Source organism: Bidens hawaiensis, unplaced genomic scaffold (genome assembly GCF_021521415.1).
Source record: "Bidens hawaiensis isolate Kalapana, Puna unplaced genomic scaffold, B.hawaiensis_p1.1 tig00003654_1, whole genome shotgun sequence".
Taxonomy (NCBI): domain Eukaryota; kingdom Viridiplantae; phylum Streptophyta; class Magnoliopsida; order Asterales; family Asteraceae; genus Bidens; species Bidens hawaiensis.
The window spans coordinates 2,117,637-2,134,358 of record NW_027491210.1 but is presented as its reverse complement, the minus strand read 5'-3'; the positions used below and the strand labels follow the sequence as shown (position 1 = coordinate 2,134,358).

At 39.8% G+C, this 16,722-nt stretch overlaps 1 protein-coding gene across 1 annotated transcript; it reads left to right on the top strand.

The window, feature by feature from the left end:
• The first annotated feature begins 528 nt into the window (after window positions 1-528).
• Window positions 529-15,058, top strand: LOC143624113 (paired amphipathic helix protein Sin3-like 2). The gene is made up of 12 exons (XM_077094851.1): window positions 529-593; window positions 1,085-1,118; window positions 1,155-1,270; window positions 1,340-1,523; window positions 1,616-1,714; window positions 6,204-6,377; window positions 6,681-6,881; window positions 7,254-7,329; window positions 7,398-7,427; window positions 7,502-7,738; window positions 14,779-14,831; window positions 14,909-15,058. Exons 1-12 carry the CDS (start codon window positions 529-531, stop codon window positions 15,038-15,040), a joined length of 1,401 nt encoding a protein of 466 aa, XP_076950966.1. The 3' UTR covers window positions 15,041-15,058.
• Window positions 15,059-16,722: the final 1,664 nt, after the last annotated feature.

Genomic DNA, 16,722 nt, shown 5'->3' with positions numbered 1-16,722 from the left:
AATATTACATTAATTAGAATATTCAAAATGAAAAATTAGAGATTAAATGAAAGAGGAAAGATAATACTTTAATAGCATTGATAAATCTTATTTTAATATATTATTGATTTATTTTATTAACTTGAAAATTAGAGAAGACACTGGTATACATGGAAAATATGAAAATCAACCAATAGAAAGGGGGATATAGACTTAAAGCCTAATAGTATAGTTAGATGCCTGTGAAGAAATTATAAATAAGAAATGGAAAATGTAAATTTAAAATTGATTAGAAGAAGACGCAGATACATTCTTTGTTTTTGTGTTGTACTTATTATACATACGAGAATTCTCCTCCTCAATTGTTAATTTAGATCTTCCCCAATTTCCCTCCGTGAGGGAGGCTTACATACTTCACAGGTTACCCTCATCATTCATTCATTCCTTCTTTATTATTATTATTATTATTATTATTATTATTATTATTATTATTATTATTATTATTCCATGTTTAATTTATCAATTCGTCTATTGCTTCTTCCTGCAGATATGAAACGATTACGGGATGATAATAATAATTCTCAAATCAAGCGTCCTTCTTCGCCTGGAGAATCGTATGTCTTAATAATTAGGTTATTGTGTTGTATGATTTTATGCTTTTTTATTTGTCTTGTTTTCATGCAGCAGCAGCAGCTATAGGTGTCTGTCTATTTGGTCCTAACTAATTCTCTCTCAATTTGACTTCTTAATTATTCTTTTTAATTAGGTTGATTAATTAATCATTTGGAGGATTGGTACGAAATCTTATTAACCAAATGCATAATGAATGCGTGAGTGTTTGGATCTGTGTTTTCAATATATTATTTACTATATTCATTTGCAACTACTCCTTAGCTGATTATGTGATTCTGATGTCAAAATAATCAGAATTATATCAGTTTACCGGCCCTAACACTAGTTTTAGATCAAACCGAATCAAATAACTATCATCACCTTAACTACACTTCCTAACACACCTTACTAGCATTTTCCTATGAAAACATGTTTGAATGTCTTGTGTTTCTTGGTCAAAGAGTCGATGTTTTTATCCCTCGTCATCTTGAAGGTATGGCCCGTTCCAAGTCCCTGGCGGAAGAGGAGTTGGTGAAGTGGCGGCAGGTCCTAGTAGTGCTCAGAAACTCACGACAAGTGATGCTTTGACATACTTAAAGGAAGTTAAGGACATGTTCCAAGACCAAAGAGAAAAGTATGACATGTTTCTTGATGCTATGAAAGACTTTAAAGCTCAAAGGTACAAACGTTTTAGTCAAATTCAATCAATTTCTAATACTTAACTCATTTCATAACTCACCTTATGCAGGATTGATACTACTGGAGTGATAGCAAGAGTGAAAAGTTTGTTTAAAGGGCACAATAATCTTATTTTTGGGTTCAATACTTTCTTACCCAAAGGCTATGAAATTACTGTTATTGAGGATGATGAGCCTCCACCCAAAAAAGCTGTCGAGTTTGATGAAGCTATAAGCTTTGTAAACAAAATAAAGGTGAAACCGGTATCCTTATTTGTAAACGATGAAAAAAATTTCTTTTATATATTTATAACTTATTCATCCTTTGGATCCCTCTTCTGGTGCAGAAGCGTTTTCAAAATGATGATCGTGTTTACAAATCATTTTTAGACATCTTGAATATGTATAGGAAGGAACACAAGGGTATCAATGAAGTCTACCAAGAGGTAATGTGTTCTATAAGGGGGTGTTTGGTAGAGGGAATTGAGGGGTGAGAAATGGAATTGGAAAGAATTCTCTTGTTTGTTTATGAAAGAAAGAGGTGAGAAATGGAAATAAACCATTTCCATTTCTCTGATTTTGTTTCTCTAAAAAAAGCGGAGAATTGGATTTCTAGGGTTTCATTTCTCAGCCTCACTCTCTCACGCCTCTCCCTGCTGTTCGATCTACAGCAGCAAACTCACGCCTCTCCCTGCTGTTCGATCGACTTGCAGCCTCTAATCACCCACAAATCATCTCCAATCCAAGAACCGAGTTCGTATTCGCGATCCTTGCTTCGATTCCAACGATCCTAGGTATGAAACTTTCATTTTTTCGACTCTCTTATGCTCGACCAGACCTAAACCTCGATCCAAACTCAGCTGCTGATGTCGATTGTTATCATGGGATGTTTGTATGTTGTTGGTAATCGATTTAGATATGTTAGATTTCAATGGTTTATGTTTAATTCGACTCTTGATGAAATCTTTGATGTCTAGGTTGGGAATTGAACATTATATGGTATGAAATTGATGAGTTTGAATCATGAATTTTATGATAGAATGATATTTAGATGCTAGGTTGAATGTTGGAACCGATAAATTGATTGTTTACACGAGTTGCTTGAATGCTGTTGCTGATGAAATCTGTAATGCTGTTTTGTTCAAACAATATTTTGATCATAACAGATGCAAATTGATCGTTTCTTGAGTCTAACATTAAGTTCAAAGAGTCTAGTTTCAAACCCCACTGGTTTCGTAATTTTTAGAGAAGTTTTGATTACCCAAACGTGAAAAATAAAACCGAAGGTCAAATCTGTTTTTGACTGACAGATTTTAGGTCCACTTCTAAAGAGCATAACTCTCTTGTTTTGAAGTTTTAGACTTCATTCCTCTTTCTAATGAACATTTTAAGTGTCTAGAATATTTTCCAATTGGCCTTGTATGCAAATCCTGAGTAGTCAATTTTTGAGAAATTTTGACATTTACAAACTCTGAACAGTAAGTTTTAGATACCTTTGATAATTAGCATTTTAGTTGAAAACCTTATGCATACTTTAAAAATTTGAGAAAAATATATAAACACCTAGAGATGTTGAAGTTTCTGTGAAAATATTTTCATAATTTATTTCAATTGTTTTGTTGATAAATAAATCTATATTTACAAATTCAAATCTGACCAAAAAACTCAGATTTCTACATATCAACAAATCATCACTTTTTACACCATTTTTATCTAGAAATTGACTTGTAACTCACATGGAAACCTTAGGGATCTTGTATAACATTGACTTGTAACTCACATGGAAACTTGGATGTTCAATTTCATCCAAAATAACATATATATTGATGTAAACATTGGCAATTAAACAACATTCAGCAAGTCAGTGAATAAAGTAGCCTGTAATCATTTTTCTTGCTTTCATGATCACTTTGTTGCTAATATTTGGAGTATATTTTGGAGTTATTTGCTTTTCTTGAATTTTCTTATATTTTTATGTGTAGATGGCAAGATCACCTTCCAGACAAAGAATAGTTGCCATAGGTGCATTTTATGTCATTTATGTTACGATTCGTTGGTGGATGTTGTGTACTTATCATTTGCGTCGGTCGATTGAGTCAATGACTTTACGTACAAAATATTTAATGAGTTACCATAATAGGCGTGAAAACATGGTGAGGATGGTTTATGAAAGTGATGTTACGAGTGTTGTTAACATAAGAATGAATATACATGCATTTACAACACTTTGTGATATGCTAGAAACTAGAGGGGGACTAAAGAATAGTAAAAACATGCTAGTCGATGAGCAAGTTGCTATGTTTTTACATACCCTTGCTCATAATGCAAAGAATAGGATACTAGTCAACAGATTTCATCGGTCCGGGGAAACTGTAAGTCGGTATTTCAAGTTAGTCTTAAATGCTATATGTCGATTACACAAAGAACTCTACAAGTCACCCGTGCCAGTGCCAGATAATGAAACTGATGAAAGATGGAAATGGTTTAAGGTTAGTCAAACACATTTTTTATTAAAGATATTTTTTGCTAACATAAATTAGTAAGTAATGTTTTCTTTTAACTCAGGGTTGCTTAGGAGCATTAGATGGAACATACATTAAAGTTAAAGTCCCTGCTATTGATAGAAAACCTTATAGGACAAGAAAAGGGCAGATTTGTATTAACGTACTCGGAGTATGTACGAGAGACCTTTTATTTACGTATGTCTTAGCGGGATGGGAGGGTTCTGCAGCTGATAGTAGAGTTTTGCGTGATGCAATCAGTAGACCCAATGGTCTTAAAATAACTTCGGGTATTTGATAGACAATTTTCAAAGAATATACATAGATTTAAGTATGATAATTAACATAGAGTTTATGGTTAATTGTAGGAAGATACTACCTTTGTGATGCCGTTTATACAAATGGTGAAGGATTTTTAACTCCATATCGAGGTCAGCGTTATCATCTTAATGATTGGTCTCGTCCTCCTACGAATGCTAAGGAGTTCTTTAATATGAGACATTCATCGGCCAGGAATGTTATAGAAAGATGTTTCGGAATGATTAAAGATAGATGGGCTATTTTGCGTGATAACTCATATCATCCCATAGAGTCCATGCCACGTATCATCATTGCTTGTTGTTTATTGCACAATTTCATACGAACAACAATGAATGAAGACCCTCTTGATAACGAAATCCCAGTAAATCACACACAACCTGCAAATGACCATGACAATGTTATTTCTATGATCGAGCCCTCACAAGAACGGACCGATCGTAGAGACCTTCTTGCTAATGAAATGTTTAATAGTTGGACTGCGATGCGTGCGCAGCGTGCCAACAATGTTTCTTAATTATGTTTGACAATTATGTATTTTTTATTTGTAGAACCAAGGATGTTTCTTATTAATGTTTATTTATGCACTTTATTTGTTTCTTATTAATGTTTCTTGTTATATTTGTATTTGTAGTTACATGAATTTTGATTTTTAATTGTATAATTATGCATTTGTACGTAGACATGGCAGATTCAAATATAGTGAGAGGAGTTACTCGGAGCAAGCATACTTGGACAAATGATGAAGATGCAAAGCTAATTGATGCATTAATGGAGATACATGCATCCAGAAAGTATGCTGGTGCTGACAATGGATTCAAACCAGGTTATTTAAATGGTGTTCAACAATTGCTAGATGTAAGTCTTCCTAACTCTGGCCTCAAAGCAGAACCACATATAAAGTCTAGGATGAAGACATGGAAGACACACTTTAGCATTGTATATGATATGGTGCATACAAGTTGGTTTGGTTGGGATGAACAAAAATGTTGTATTATTGCCGATGATAGTGTTTGGAATGAATACGTGAAGGTATATTCTAAAAAATATATTTTTTAGATTTTAAAATTTTAGTCTAATTTATTTGTAATTGTCTTGTAGTCTCACAAAGGTGCTGTGAATTTTCGTGACAAGTCATTTCCTTTCTATGACAAATTGTGTACCATATTCGGTAAGGATAGAGCTACTGGTAGTAAAGAAGTTGACCTTGGAGAAGAAGATGTTGTTCAAGAGACGCAAAAAGCTCACCTGTTGATATTGAAGACTTTGATTTTGTTGATGAAGCCGTTCCAAATGTTGATAGATCTGAAGGACAAACAGGAAGTGTAACAAGCAAGCGCAAAAGAGGTAGAAGCACGGATGCAGATGAGATATATCGAGAGTCTTGCAAAGATATCAAGGAAGTTTTGCTTCGATTTGGGGAGATGGTGGGTGAACAACTTAGCAAAGAAGGTATGGAGGCTCGTGAAATCTATGAAAAGGTTAGTGATGAGTTGAAAGCTTTACCAGGTATCACTACGAAAAAACGGTTCAAAGCATCTCATTTGATTGGTAAAGATGTGGATCTAGGACGTTCTTTTCTTGCGTTGACAATAGAAGAGAAAATTGAGATGGTCGAGTTGTATACCGATGGTTCAATGGGATAGTTGTGTATGGTTGAAGTATGTTTTGTATGTGAATTGGTTTTAACTATGGTTGATGTTTTTTGCTTAAAAACTATGTTTTGTATGTGAATTGGTTTGATCAATGCATATTTTGGTTGGAATTTATGCATCTTTTTATATGTTTTTTATTTTTTAATAAATATTTGTTATGAAAAAAATATTTGTGCTAATGATAAAGTTGATATAATTCTCTGTTTATTTCCTATGTACCAAACAAGAGAAATGATTCTCAGCTATATTTCTCTACTGAAATCTCGGTACTACCAAACAGAACAGTCAATTCTCATTCTCCAGACCAATTCCCTTTCTCTGCAATTCCATTTCTCTATTCTATTTCTCTACAATTCCATTCTCTGTACCAAACACCCCCTAAGTTTTTGTATAAGAAAATCATATCATGTATAATTGCATATGATGCTATAATTGTATCTTACGCGGATGAATCTATGCAGGTTGCCAGTCTTTTTTATGATCATCCTGATCTTCTTAATGAGTTCACAAGGTTTTTGCCGGATGCTTCTGCTGCTGCATCTGCACATCATTCTTCATTTCTAAGGCAAACTTATAACTGTTATGATGAAAGGAGTTCGGCTATGGGCCTGCATAGACATACACAAATAGATAAAGTAAATAGTTTATTGTTAGTTTCACTGTTTCTTATTATGTAAATTTCATAAAAGGGTAACCAGGTTTCAGAATCTTTTAAAAAAGAAACCTCAAGCTTTTAAACTTATGGTTTAAGGTATTGTGACCTGGTATTTGGTCAAACTGATGACGTGGGATTGGGAGCTTTGGCCACGTTGACTTATTTTTGGTGTATGAAAATGGGTTAAGTTACTCTAAATCAGTTCGTCTTGAAAGTTTCCATGCGATTTTGTACCCTTTTTTTAACGTTTGATTCGAGGGACTAATTAACTACATGCTATTAGCAACGAGGGCGGCGGGACCCAAGTGTTGAAGGTCTTGAAATGTATGATGATAAAACAATGATTAAGAGGAAAAAAGAGAGCAGAGATAGAAGAACTCGTGATCAGGATTTCAAAGATTCTGGTATCGATCACCGTTTAGAAAAACGAAAATCAACACGGATGAACGATTCATCTTGTTTGTTTGTTCATATCTTGTCAATGGTATAAATGAACGGTTCCTGAACATAGATGAACGAATATAAACGATAACTGAGCAAACACAAATTAGAAGTAAACGTGAATGTTATTATGTCGCCGTATAAACATAATAAAACTAGACTAAATTGTAATGAGTGATTTTTTTAATTTAATAAAACTAGACAAAGTTGTAACGTACCTAGCAATGAATGAATACATGAACGAGCAAACTTAAAGAAACGTAAACTAACGAACATAAATGGACGAACGAGACATGTGTTCATGTTTGTTATTATTTAAACGGACTTCCGCCGAACAGTTCACTGAACGTTCAGTTTGTTTACAGGCCTATTTGTGGATGTTTCTTTTCATCGTTTTGAACTTTTTTTGTTTTAGGTTTCTGATTTACTTGGAAGGCACCCAGATCTTATGGAACAATTCAGTGCATTTATGGAGCGTTGTGAAAATATGGGTGACTTTCTGACAACATCTATGGTTTCTTATATAAAAAAAATTATCACTAACACATCTTCTTTACAGATGGATTCCTTTTAGATGTGATGAAAAAAAGTATGTTTTGTTTCTTGTTTACTCTGCATTTGTTTGCCTTTAAATTTTTATATTAATTCTACTATGCATGACAGAAGCTTTGTGGACAGAAGGGCATGGGTCAAAGTCAACTAAAACAGAGGAAAAAGAACGAAAGCATAGACGTGAAATTTATGGATCTAAAGAAGATATGAACAAAGAGAAATATTGGGGGAAATCTATACAAGAACTTGATCTTTCTAACTGCCAGCGGTGCACTCCCAGTTACAGGCTTCTTCCTGATGACGTGAGCCTCTTACCGAGTCAAAACAAGTCCAGATGCTGTGAACAAACCTAAATGAGACCTTGTTCATGTTCGCTTGTTAAGCGTTTATCGGACAAACAAACGGTTCTTGAACAAAATCCGAACGGACTTTCTTTTCCGTGTTGGTCATTAAGGAAATGATTTATTTCGTGTTCGTTTGTGAATTTCGTAAATCACAATGAACATAAACGTACACGAACGAACACAAATGAACAAATGGACACAAACCAACATATATTAATTTGATAAGTAAAAATAAACATTCTCAAACTCAAGCATTAGACATAATCACAGAAAATAAAATATGAATTTAATCACTAGGGTTCTGAAAACAGCCTTAATATTAAACAATGTCTTAGGAAAGTCAGGGATGGTCATTTCACAGCTGCAGTCAAGGTATTATGCTCAAGTGGGGTTGCCCCTCTCGGAGATTCAACCATGAAAGCCCTCATTGATAAACACCCAGTGGTGCCGCCTCCGTCCTTGCCTTCTAGCTCTGTCGTCCTGCCTACTCTCTCTGTGGATGGGGACTGTGTGCTTAGATGTATCCGATCATTTCCTAAAGGGACCTCATGCGGGAGAGACGGGATGCGGGCGCAACACTTGTTGGACGTTCTTAGTGGTGAGGGATCAGTGACTTCCATGGGTCTGCTCTAAGCCATCACTGAAGTCGTCAACTTATGGCTAGGGGGTCTGTGCCTCAAGGTGCTTGCTGAGTTTATTGCTTCGGCCCCCCTTACCCCTTTATTAAAGCCGGATAATGGAATTCGGCCCATTGCTGTGGGGGCTATCTAGCGTAGGTTGGTTTCTAAAGTGGCTATGAAGATGGTTGGGAAGGAAATGACTCAGTATTTAGGGGACTTTCAGTTTGGGGTGGGGACCCCTAATGGGGCAAAGGCGGTGCTTCACAGCGCGAACCGGTTTCTTAACTCCTTTCACGCGGAAGGCTCTTTAGCTATGCTTACCGTGGACTTCTCCAACGCCTTCAATATGGTCGACCGCACAGCCCTTCTCCGAGAGGTTCATCATCATTGCCCGTCTATCTATCTATGGGTCCAGTTCCTTTATGCCCAGCCGGCTAGGTTGTACGTTGATGATGACTGTATAGGGGCTACTACTGGGGTTCAGCAGGGAGACCCCCTTGGGCCCCTCCTCTTTGCCTTAGCATTACACCCTCTTGTTCTCCGGGTACAAAATGACTGTAACCTCCCATTTCATGCTTGGTACTTGGATGATGGGACTATTATTGGTGGTGCCAACGAAGCCGCTAAAGCCCTAGACATTATCAACTCGGAAGGGCCGTCATTGGGGCTGCAACTTAATATTAAGAAAACCGAGGTTTTTCGGCCAGCGTGTAATGGGGTGAAAGTCAAATATGGGCTCTTTCCTAGTGGGATTGGTAGACCAGAGAGAGGGGTAAAGCTCCTTGGAGGGGCTGCTAGTCGAGATCCCTACTTTATTAAGGAGTTGGCGAGGCGGAGAACATCTCGTGCGGTTGATCTTATGAAACTCTTACCTTGCCTTAGGGATCCCCAGAGCGAACTCCTCCTGCTTAGGTCTTGCATGGGGGTTGCTAAGTTGATTTTTGGGTTACGAACATGCCACCCCCAAATGATGGATGATGCGGTATCCTGTTTTGATGAGGGGCTACGAGAAGCCATCGAAGACATAGTTGTATGTGGAGGCCCGTTCTTTGGTGATCTTCAGTGGCGACTTGCATCTTTACCGATGCGCTTAGGGGGTTTAGGCCTTCTTTCGGCTCATGATGTTGGGGTTTACGCTTTTGTAGCGTCGAGGGCTCAGTCTTGGAAGCTACAGAATCACATCTTAAGGAATAGCGGAGTTGTTGACCTGGACCCAGACTACGTGCAGGCCCTGGAACGCCTAAATGGCGCTCTCCCAGACTTTGACATTGGCGGTTTCTCTAATATGGACACCGCCCCACCAAAGCCTCAAAAAACTTTGGCGAATGCCTTTTTGGAAAAATCGCTCAGAGCCTGGGAGAAGTTTTTGGATTGTCCCCCCGACAGAAGGCGGTTTTTGAATGCTTACAAGGTCCCCATGCCCAAGATTTTCTGACCGTTATCCCGATTGATAGCTTGGGCCAAAGCATGTCTGCGGTCGAGTATAGGGCCATTCTTAAGTACCGTTTGATGGTCCCAATGTACCCAGAAGACGAAACATGTCCGATCTGCCGTAAGGCCTGCCTGGATAAATTCGGAGAGCATGCGGTTCATTGCAAGGAGATGCCTGGGTTCAAATACCGACATGATTGGGTGCGGGACGTTCTTTGGGACATCTTAAGGCGAGCTGGGATATCAGCTAAAAAGGAAGCCCCCGTAAACTTCCTTACAGACCCCACGGAAGGGAGATCCACTCTACGACCGGCAGATTTGCTCGTCTTTGGTTGGGCCGGGGGAAAACACGCTTGTGTTGACCTCACAGGGGTATCTCCCTTAGCTGGTTTGAGGGATAATGGGTTTGTAGCTGGGCAAGCAATGAAAAGGGCTGAAACGAAGAAGGTGGAGAAACATGCTAAAGCCTGCGAAGAGAACCAATATGTTTTTGTCCCTCTGGCTTTTGATACATTTGGCTCCTTGGCACCGGAAGCTATCCGTTTTCTAACCAGGGTCCAACAGGTTGTGCATAGCAATGTGTCGACTCCAAAGGGGCAGGGGTATGTCTTTAGCAGGTTAGGGTTTGCAATTCAGAAAGGGGTGGCGGCGCAGCTTGTTGCCCGCCTACCTGCTATATTGATGTAATATCTATGTTTCTACATATTGTGCAGGGGTATGGTACTAAACCCGGTTTTACGACCCTAAATTTATTATGTTTGGCTTATTTTATTATATGGACTAATACAATGTTATTGGGCTGAGGGGGTTTTGTGGAGGTAACCCTAACTGGGCTAGGCCCATTAGGGTACCATGATGGTGGCCATGAGGCTCCCTATATAAGGAGGTCTCCACCTCCTTATTAGGGGTTGGTCATTCTCAATAAGAGCCACCACCATATTTTTGTGTCTGTGAACAAGAGATCCTGGAGATTTCTTAGCGGTCACCTCCACACCCCCAAAAAGTCATTGCAGATCCCAACCAGCCGGAGAAGAAGATCAAGACGTGGTTCGTTCATCTCGAAATCCGTGGAAACATCGTCATGGATCAGGTCAGATTCATCTCGTGCTTCGACATTGGCGCCATCCGTGGGACGACAATGAACCACGCTTCGCTTCTCGTCTCGGCCCTCCGATCTGTTCATCAATATCTCGGGTCTACGGTTTCTTCTTTCAGATATGTTCTATGGAAATCCAAAAATCCGTAGATCTAAAAAATACTTCCAGATCTGGAAATACACAGGAAGAAATACCACCGAACTTTTGGGGAAAACCCTTAGATCTGTGTTTTTTCTAAGTGAAATATACCAAATCTAGTTATGATTTTTTCAGATCTGGGTTCGTTTGAGCAACAGTCACACTTCATATTCATAGATCTATAAATCCTATTAGATCTGTTGGTTTTACAGAAAAACCTACCTGATGTGGATATTCAAAATCTCTAGATCGTGCGCGCCACCGCGGATCAAAATCGCTCCCTGTGGATCAACTTCGGATTCCGCATGCGCGCTCCCGGCGATCACTCTACGCCACAGCGGGTCGCATGCGCGCTCCCGGAGATCACTCTACGCCACAGCGGGTCGCATGCGCGCACCCGGCGATCACTACACGCCACAGCGGGCCGCATGCGCGCTCCCGGCGATCACTCTACGCCACAGCGGGTCGCATGCGCGCCCCCGGCGATCACTCTACGCCACAGCGGGTCGCATGCGCGCCCCCGGCGATCACTCTACGCCACAGCGGGTCGCATGCGCGCCCCCGGCGATCACTCTACGCCACAGCGGGTCGCATGCGCGCACCCGGCGATCACTACACGCCACAGCGGGCCGCATGCGCGCTCCCGGCGATCACTCTACGCCACAGCGGGTCGCATGCGTGCCCCCGGCGATCACTCTACGCCACAGCGGGTAGCATACGCGGTCCCGCGATCACTCTACGCCACAGCGGGTCGCATGCGCGCCCCCGGCGATCACTCTACGCCACAGCGGGTCGCATGCGCGCCCCCGGCGATCACTCTACGCCACAGCGAATTGCATGCGCGCTCCCGGCGATCACTCTACGTCACAGCGGGTCGCATGCGCGCTCCCGGCGATCACTCTACGTCACAGCGGGTCGCATGCGCGCTCCCGGCGATCACTCTACGCCACAGCGGGTCGCATGCGCGCTCCCCGCGATTACTCTACGCCACAGCGGATCGCATGCGCGCTCCCGGCGATCACTCTACGCCACAGCGGGTCGCATGCGCGCTCCCCGCGATTACTCTACGCCACAGCTGATCGCATGCGCGCTCCCGGCGATTACTCTACGCCACAGCTCACGCATATCACATGCTCATGAAGACAGCCAAAACCTATGCTCGTGGCGCATATCACATGCTCACGCATCACGCATGCTCACGCGTATCACGTATGCTCACGCATACCACATATGCTCACGCATCACGTATGCTCACGCATCACGTATGCTCACGCATATCACATGCTCACGCATCTCATATGCTCACGCATCACATATGTTATTGGGCTTCACGTATGCTCATGCATATTAGATGCTCACGCATCATGCACGCTCACGCACCACATCTGCGCGTGAGAATAAAGGAGACATTGCGCAGGCCGCGCGTAAGCGACATAACAAATGAACAGTCTAATCCAAATCAGGATAAGAACAACCATGATTGTACTCACATGGCTACGCGCCATACTTAAAGGTTGGGAATCCTCATAATATCCCATATGGCTACGCGCCATACTTAAAGGTTGGGAATCCTCATAATATCCCATATGGCTACGCGCCATACTTAAAGGTTGGGAATCCTCATAATATCCCATATGGCTACGCGCCATACTTAAAGGTTGGGAATCCTCATAATATCTCATATGGCTACGCGCCATACTTAAAGGTTGGGAATACTCATAATATCCCATATGGCTACGCGCCATACTTAAAGGTTGGGAATCCTCATAATATCCCATATGGCTACGCGCCATACTTAAAGGTTGGGAATCCTCATAATATCCCATATGGCTACGCGCCATACTTAAAGGTTGGGAATCCTCATAATATCTTATATGGCTGCGCGCCAAACTTAAAGGTTGAGAATCCTCATAAACCCATAGGCCACGCGCCAAGCTTAAAGGTTGGGCACACCTCATAATTTGCCCGAGGATGGGAACCATGCAATACACCCACTTTTAGTTGACATGTTTTTGCAGGTTCGGCTACGAGCCGCACAAACACCTATGACATCATTATTATTATCTGGCCATTTGTGCCTCCATTATTATTTTGAAAACAGGCCGGGATATTCATCCTGCGCGGAGGAGGCCCTTGTGGGCCAGTCATTATCATCATTTTATAGCTCGTAAGTCACCTCGCGCGCAAGCTTTTATTATTCTTATAGCTCGTAAGACGCCTCGCGCGCAAGCTTTTATTATTCTTATAGCTCGTAAGACGCCACGCGCGCAGGCTTCATTATTCTCATAGATCCGTAAGTCGCCTCGCGCGCAGGCTTCATTATTTTTACAGCTCGTAAGTCGCCTCACGCGCGCAAGCTTTATTATTCATATAGCTCGTAAGACGCCTCGCGCGCAAGCTTTTATTATTCTTATAGCTCGTAAGACGCCTCGCGCAAGCTTTTATTATTCTTATAGCTCGTAAGACGCCACGCGCGCAGGCTTCATTATTCTCATAGATCCGTAAGTCGCCTCGCGCGTAGGCTTCATTATTTTTACAGCTCGTAAGTCGCCTCACGCGCACAAGCTTTATTGTTCATATAGCTCGTAAGACGCCTCGCGCGCAAGCTTTTATTATTCTTATAGCTCGTAAGACGCCTCGCGCGCAAGCTTTTATTATTCTTATAGCTCGTAAGACGCCACGCGCGTAGGCTTCATTATTCTCATAGATCCATAAGTCGCCTCGCGCGCAGGCTTCATTATTTTTACAGCTCGTAAGTCGCCTCACGCGCGCAAGCTTTATTATTCTTATAGCTCGTAAGTAGCCTCGCGCGCAAGCTTTAATTATTCTCATAGCTCATAAGTCGCTTCGCGCGCAAGCTTTATTATTCTCATAGCTCGTAAGTCGCCTCGCGCACAGGCTTTTATTATTCGGCGTGCTATATCTTATTCATGCTAGTGCACCATCATTATCATAAAAACCACAACACGTCACCATCATGAAGAAAACCTCCCAAAACTCAAAGACAATAAAGATAAGGCCGAAAAAAAGGGAAAAACCGCCTCACGCCCTAACACACCTCATAAAGTCCAACGCTCCACCTAAACGCTTGCGCGCCCAGGAGCAACGCTGGACTTGGGGGGGCTTGTAGGGGTATGGTACTAAACCCGGTTTTACGACCCTAAATTTATTATGTTTGGCTTATTTTATTATATGGACTAATACAATGTTATTGGGCTGAGGGGGTTTTGTGGAGGTAACCCTAACTGGGCTAGGCCCATTAGGGTACCATGATGGTGGCCATGAGGCTCCCTATATAAGGAGGTCTCCACCTCCTTATTAGGGGTTGGTCATTCTCAATAAGAGCCACCACCATATTTTTGTGTCTGTGAACAAGAGATCCTGGAGATTTCTTAGCGGTCACCTCCACACCCCCAAAAAGTCATTGCAGATCCCAACCAGCCGGAGAAGAAGATCAAGACGTGGTTCGTTCATCTCGAAATCCGTGGAAACATCGTCATGGATCAGGTCAGATTCATCTCGTGCTTCGACATATTGGAACCCAATTTTTGACAAAAAAAAAAAAATTACTAGGGTTTCTAGAATATAAACTAATAAAAATATGAAAAAATTCAAATGTAAGGATAGTAAACTAGAAATTTTATATAAAATACGCATTCTTAAACTGAAGTATTAGACATAATCAACCAACATAAATATGAATTTAACTACTAGGGTTTCCAGAATTAAAGTCTAATAAACTAATATAATTATGGAAGGTGCTCATGTGGTCAACGGATTGGAGTATAAGATGTCTTGTAGCTCATCAAAGGCAATAGTTTTTCAATATTTTTTATTAGTTTCTTTTATAATAATATATCTGATATCTGATTATTCGAGTGTCAGCAGATATCTTATGTTCTTGGTACAGAAGACTACTTTTTTCGTGCAAGAAGAAAAAGTAAGCCACCACCACCATCATCCCATAATCAAGCAAAAGTCGAGCAATTTCACAGATTCTTATTGACAGCCAAAGTTTAGGGTTATCTACATAAACGTCCAGGTACATATATATGTGCATACATGCACACACACATACGATAGGTGTAACAAGCGTTTACATTACAGCGTGAATAGTAAACATTCGTTACACCTACTTTAACGTTAAAGGTCGATTTGTGTAAAAATGAGAATTTATTTTTTTAAAAACCATATTCAGTTGTTACAAAAAAACTGCTAATTGGAAGGTTATTCTCATTCTTTTTACTCTTTTTAATTTTTGTAGAAATATAGTCTTAGAATAATAAGTGCTGGTACCTGACTGATGGTATGGTTTGTTGGTGGTTAAGAGAGAAATTGGATAAAGGCAATGTGAACACGCGTGTGAAGTTTATATAGAAACCAAATGTGTAAATAGAGATAGGTGTTGTGTTTGCTCATGTTTTAATTGTGTCAATATGTTGTTTTTTTTTAAAACACAAAGTTATTAAGTGTTTGTAACATTACAATATGCAATAGAAGGATGTTTTTTAGAGTTTATTGTGGTTATAGCCAATTATGTGGAGAATTTGTTGCTTTGAATCACATCAAAATCTAATTCAAAGATCATGATGATTTTAGGGCTAAGTTTTGCTTTTCTTATCTAGTATGTGTTTCTTCTTCCGACTATTTGTTAGGGTTTAGGATTTTTAGGTTCATTGTTCTTTATATGCTGATGACAATGATTCTTCGGATTGTTGTGTTTTTGAATTTGTGAAAGGGTGCGTATTTTAATGACGATAATTTTTGGATTGTTTTATGTGTGACTGTGTTTTTGAATTTGACTTTAAGGGGTCGTTTGGTTCACATAATGTTTGTAATGGAATTGGAATGCTAGAAAAGAATTAGAATTTGAGGAAATTGGAATAGTTCTAACATAAACTTATCTCGTGTTTGGTTTGTTAAATAATGAAAGGAATTTGAATGTTACGTAAATATATTTACAAAATTACCCTTTTATATTCCCCCGCCACACACAGCCCCTTCATCACCTGGACATCATTCGCAACTTCGCATCGCAAATGCTCGATTTCATCGTATGGCTACTTGGATTGCATTCATTTCATCACCATTGCATGAGTTCATTTAATTTCATCATCGCCTGGATTACATGATTTAACATTTCATAGAAAAGCTTTGATGGAATCTTGAGGAATATTTTACAATTCCAGTTTCATAAATAACCAACCAAACACTATTTTGATGGCAATTTTTTAAAAATATTTTCAAAATTAGAGCCCAACTTCTTCTAAACAAAAGGATAAGATAATATACGTATTGATTCTCTAAAAGAGGGTTATTTTATATTTACTATGATTTTTTAAAATCATCTGCTTTAATCGACAAAAAGATAAATGAGTTTGCATGGATCATATAAATCCAAAAGTTGGAATTTCCATATCATTATGAATGTGAAACAAAGTGGAGTAAAGCCAAAAGTTTCCATGAGAAGTTTTTAACATCAAAGTTTAACGATCTGACAAGGGCAAGTTTCAAAGAGTCATTCACACGTGGAAACAAGAAAGAAGATGAAAACATAAAGTCTATTCAAAAGGACCTATAAAAGAAGGAAGATAGAGGATGAAAAAAGGCATTATAATAGAAAAGCCTTAAATGAGTGTTCTAAGTTAAACAAAGAGTGTTCAAAAGGACTTATAAAAGAAGCAAGATAGAGGATGAAAAAG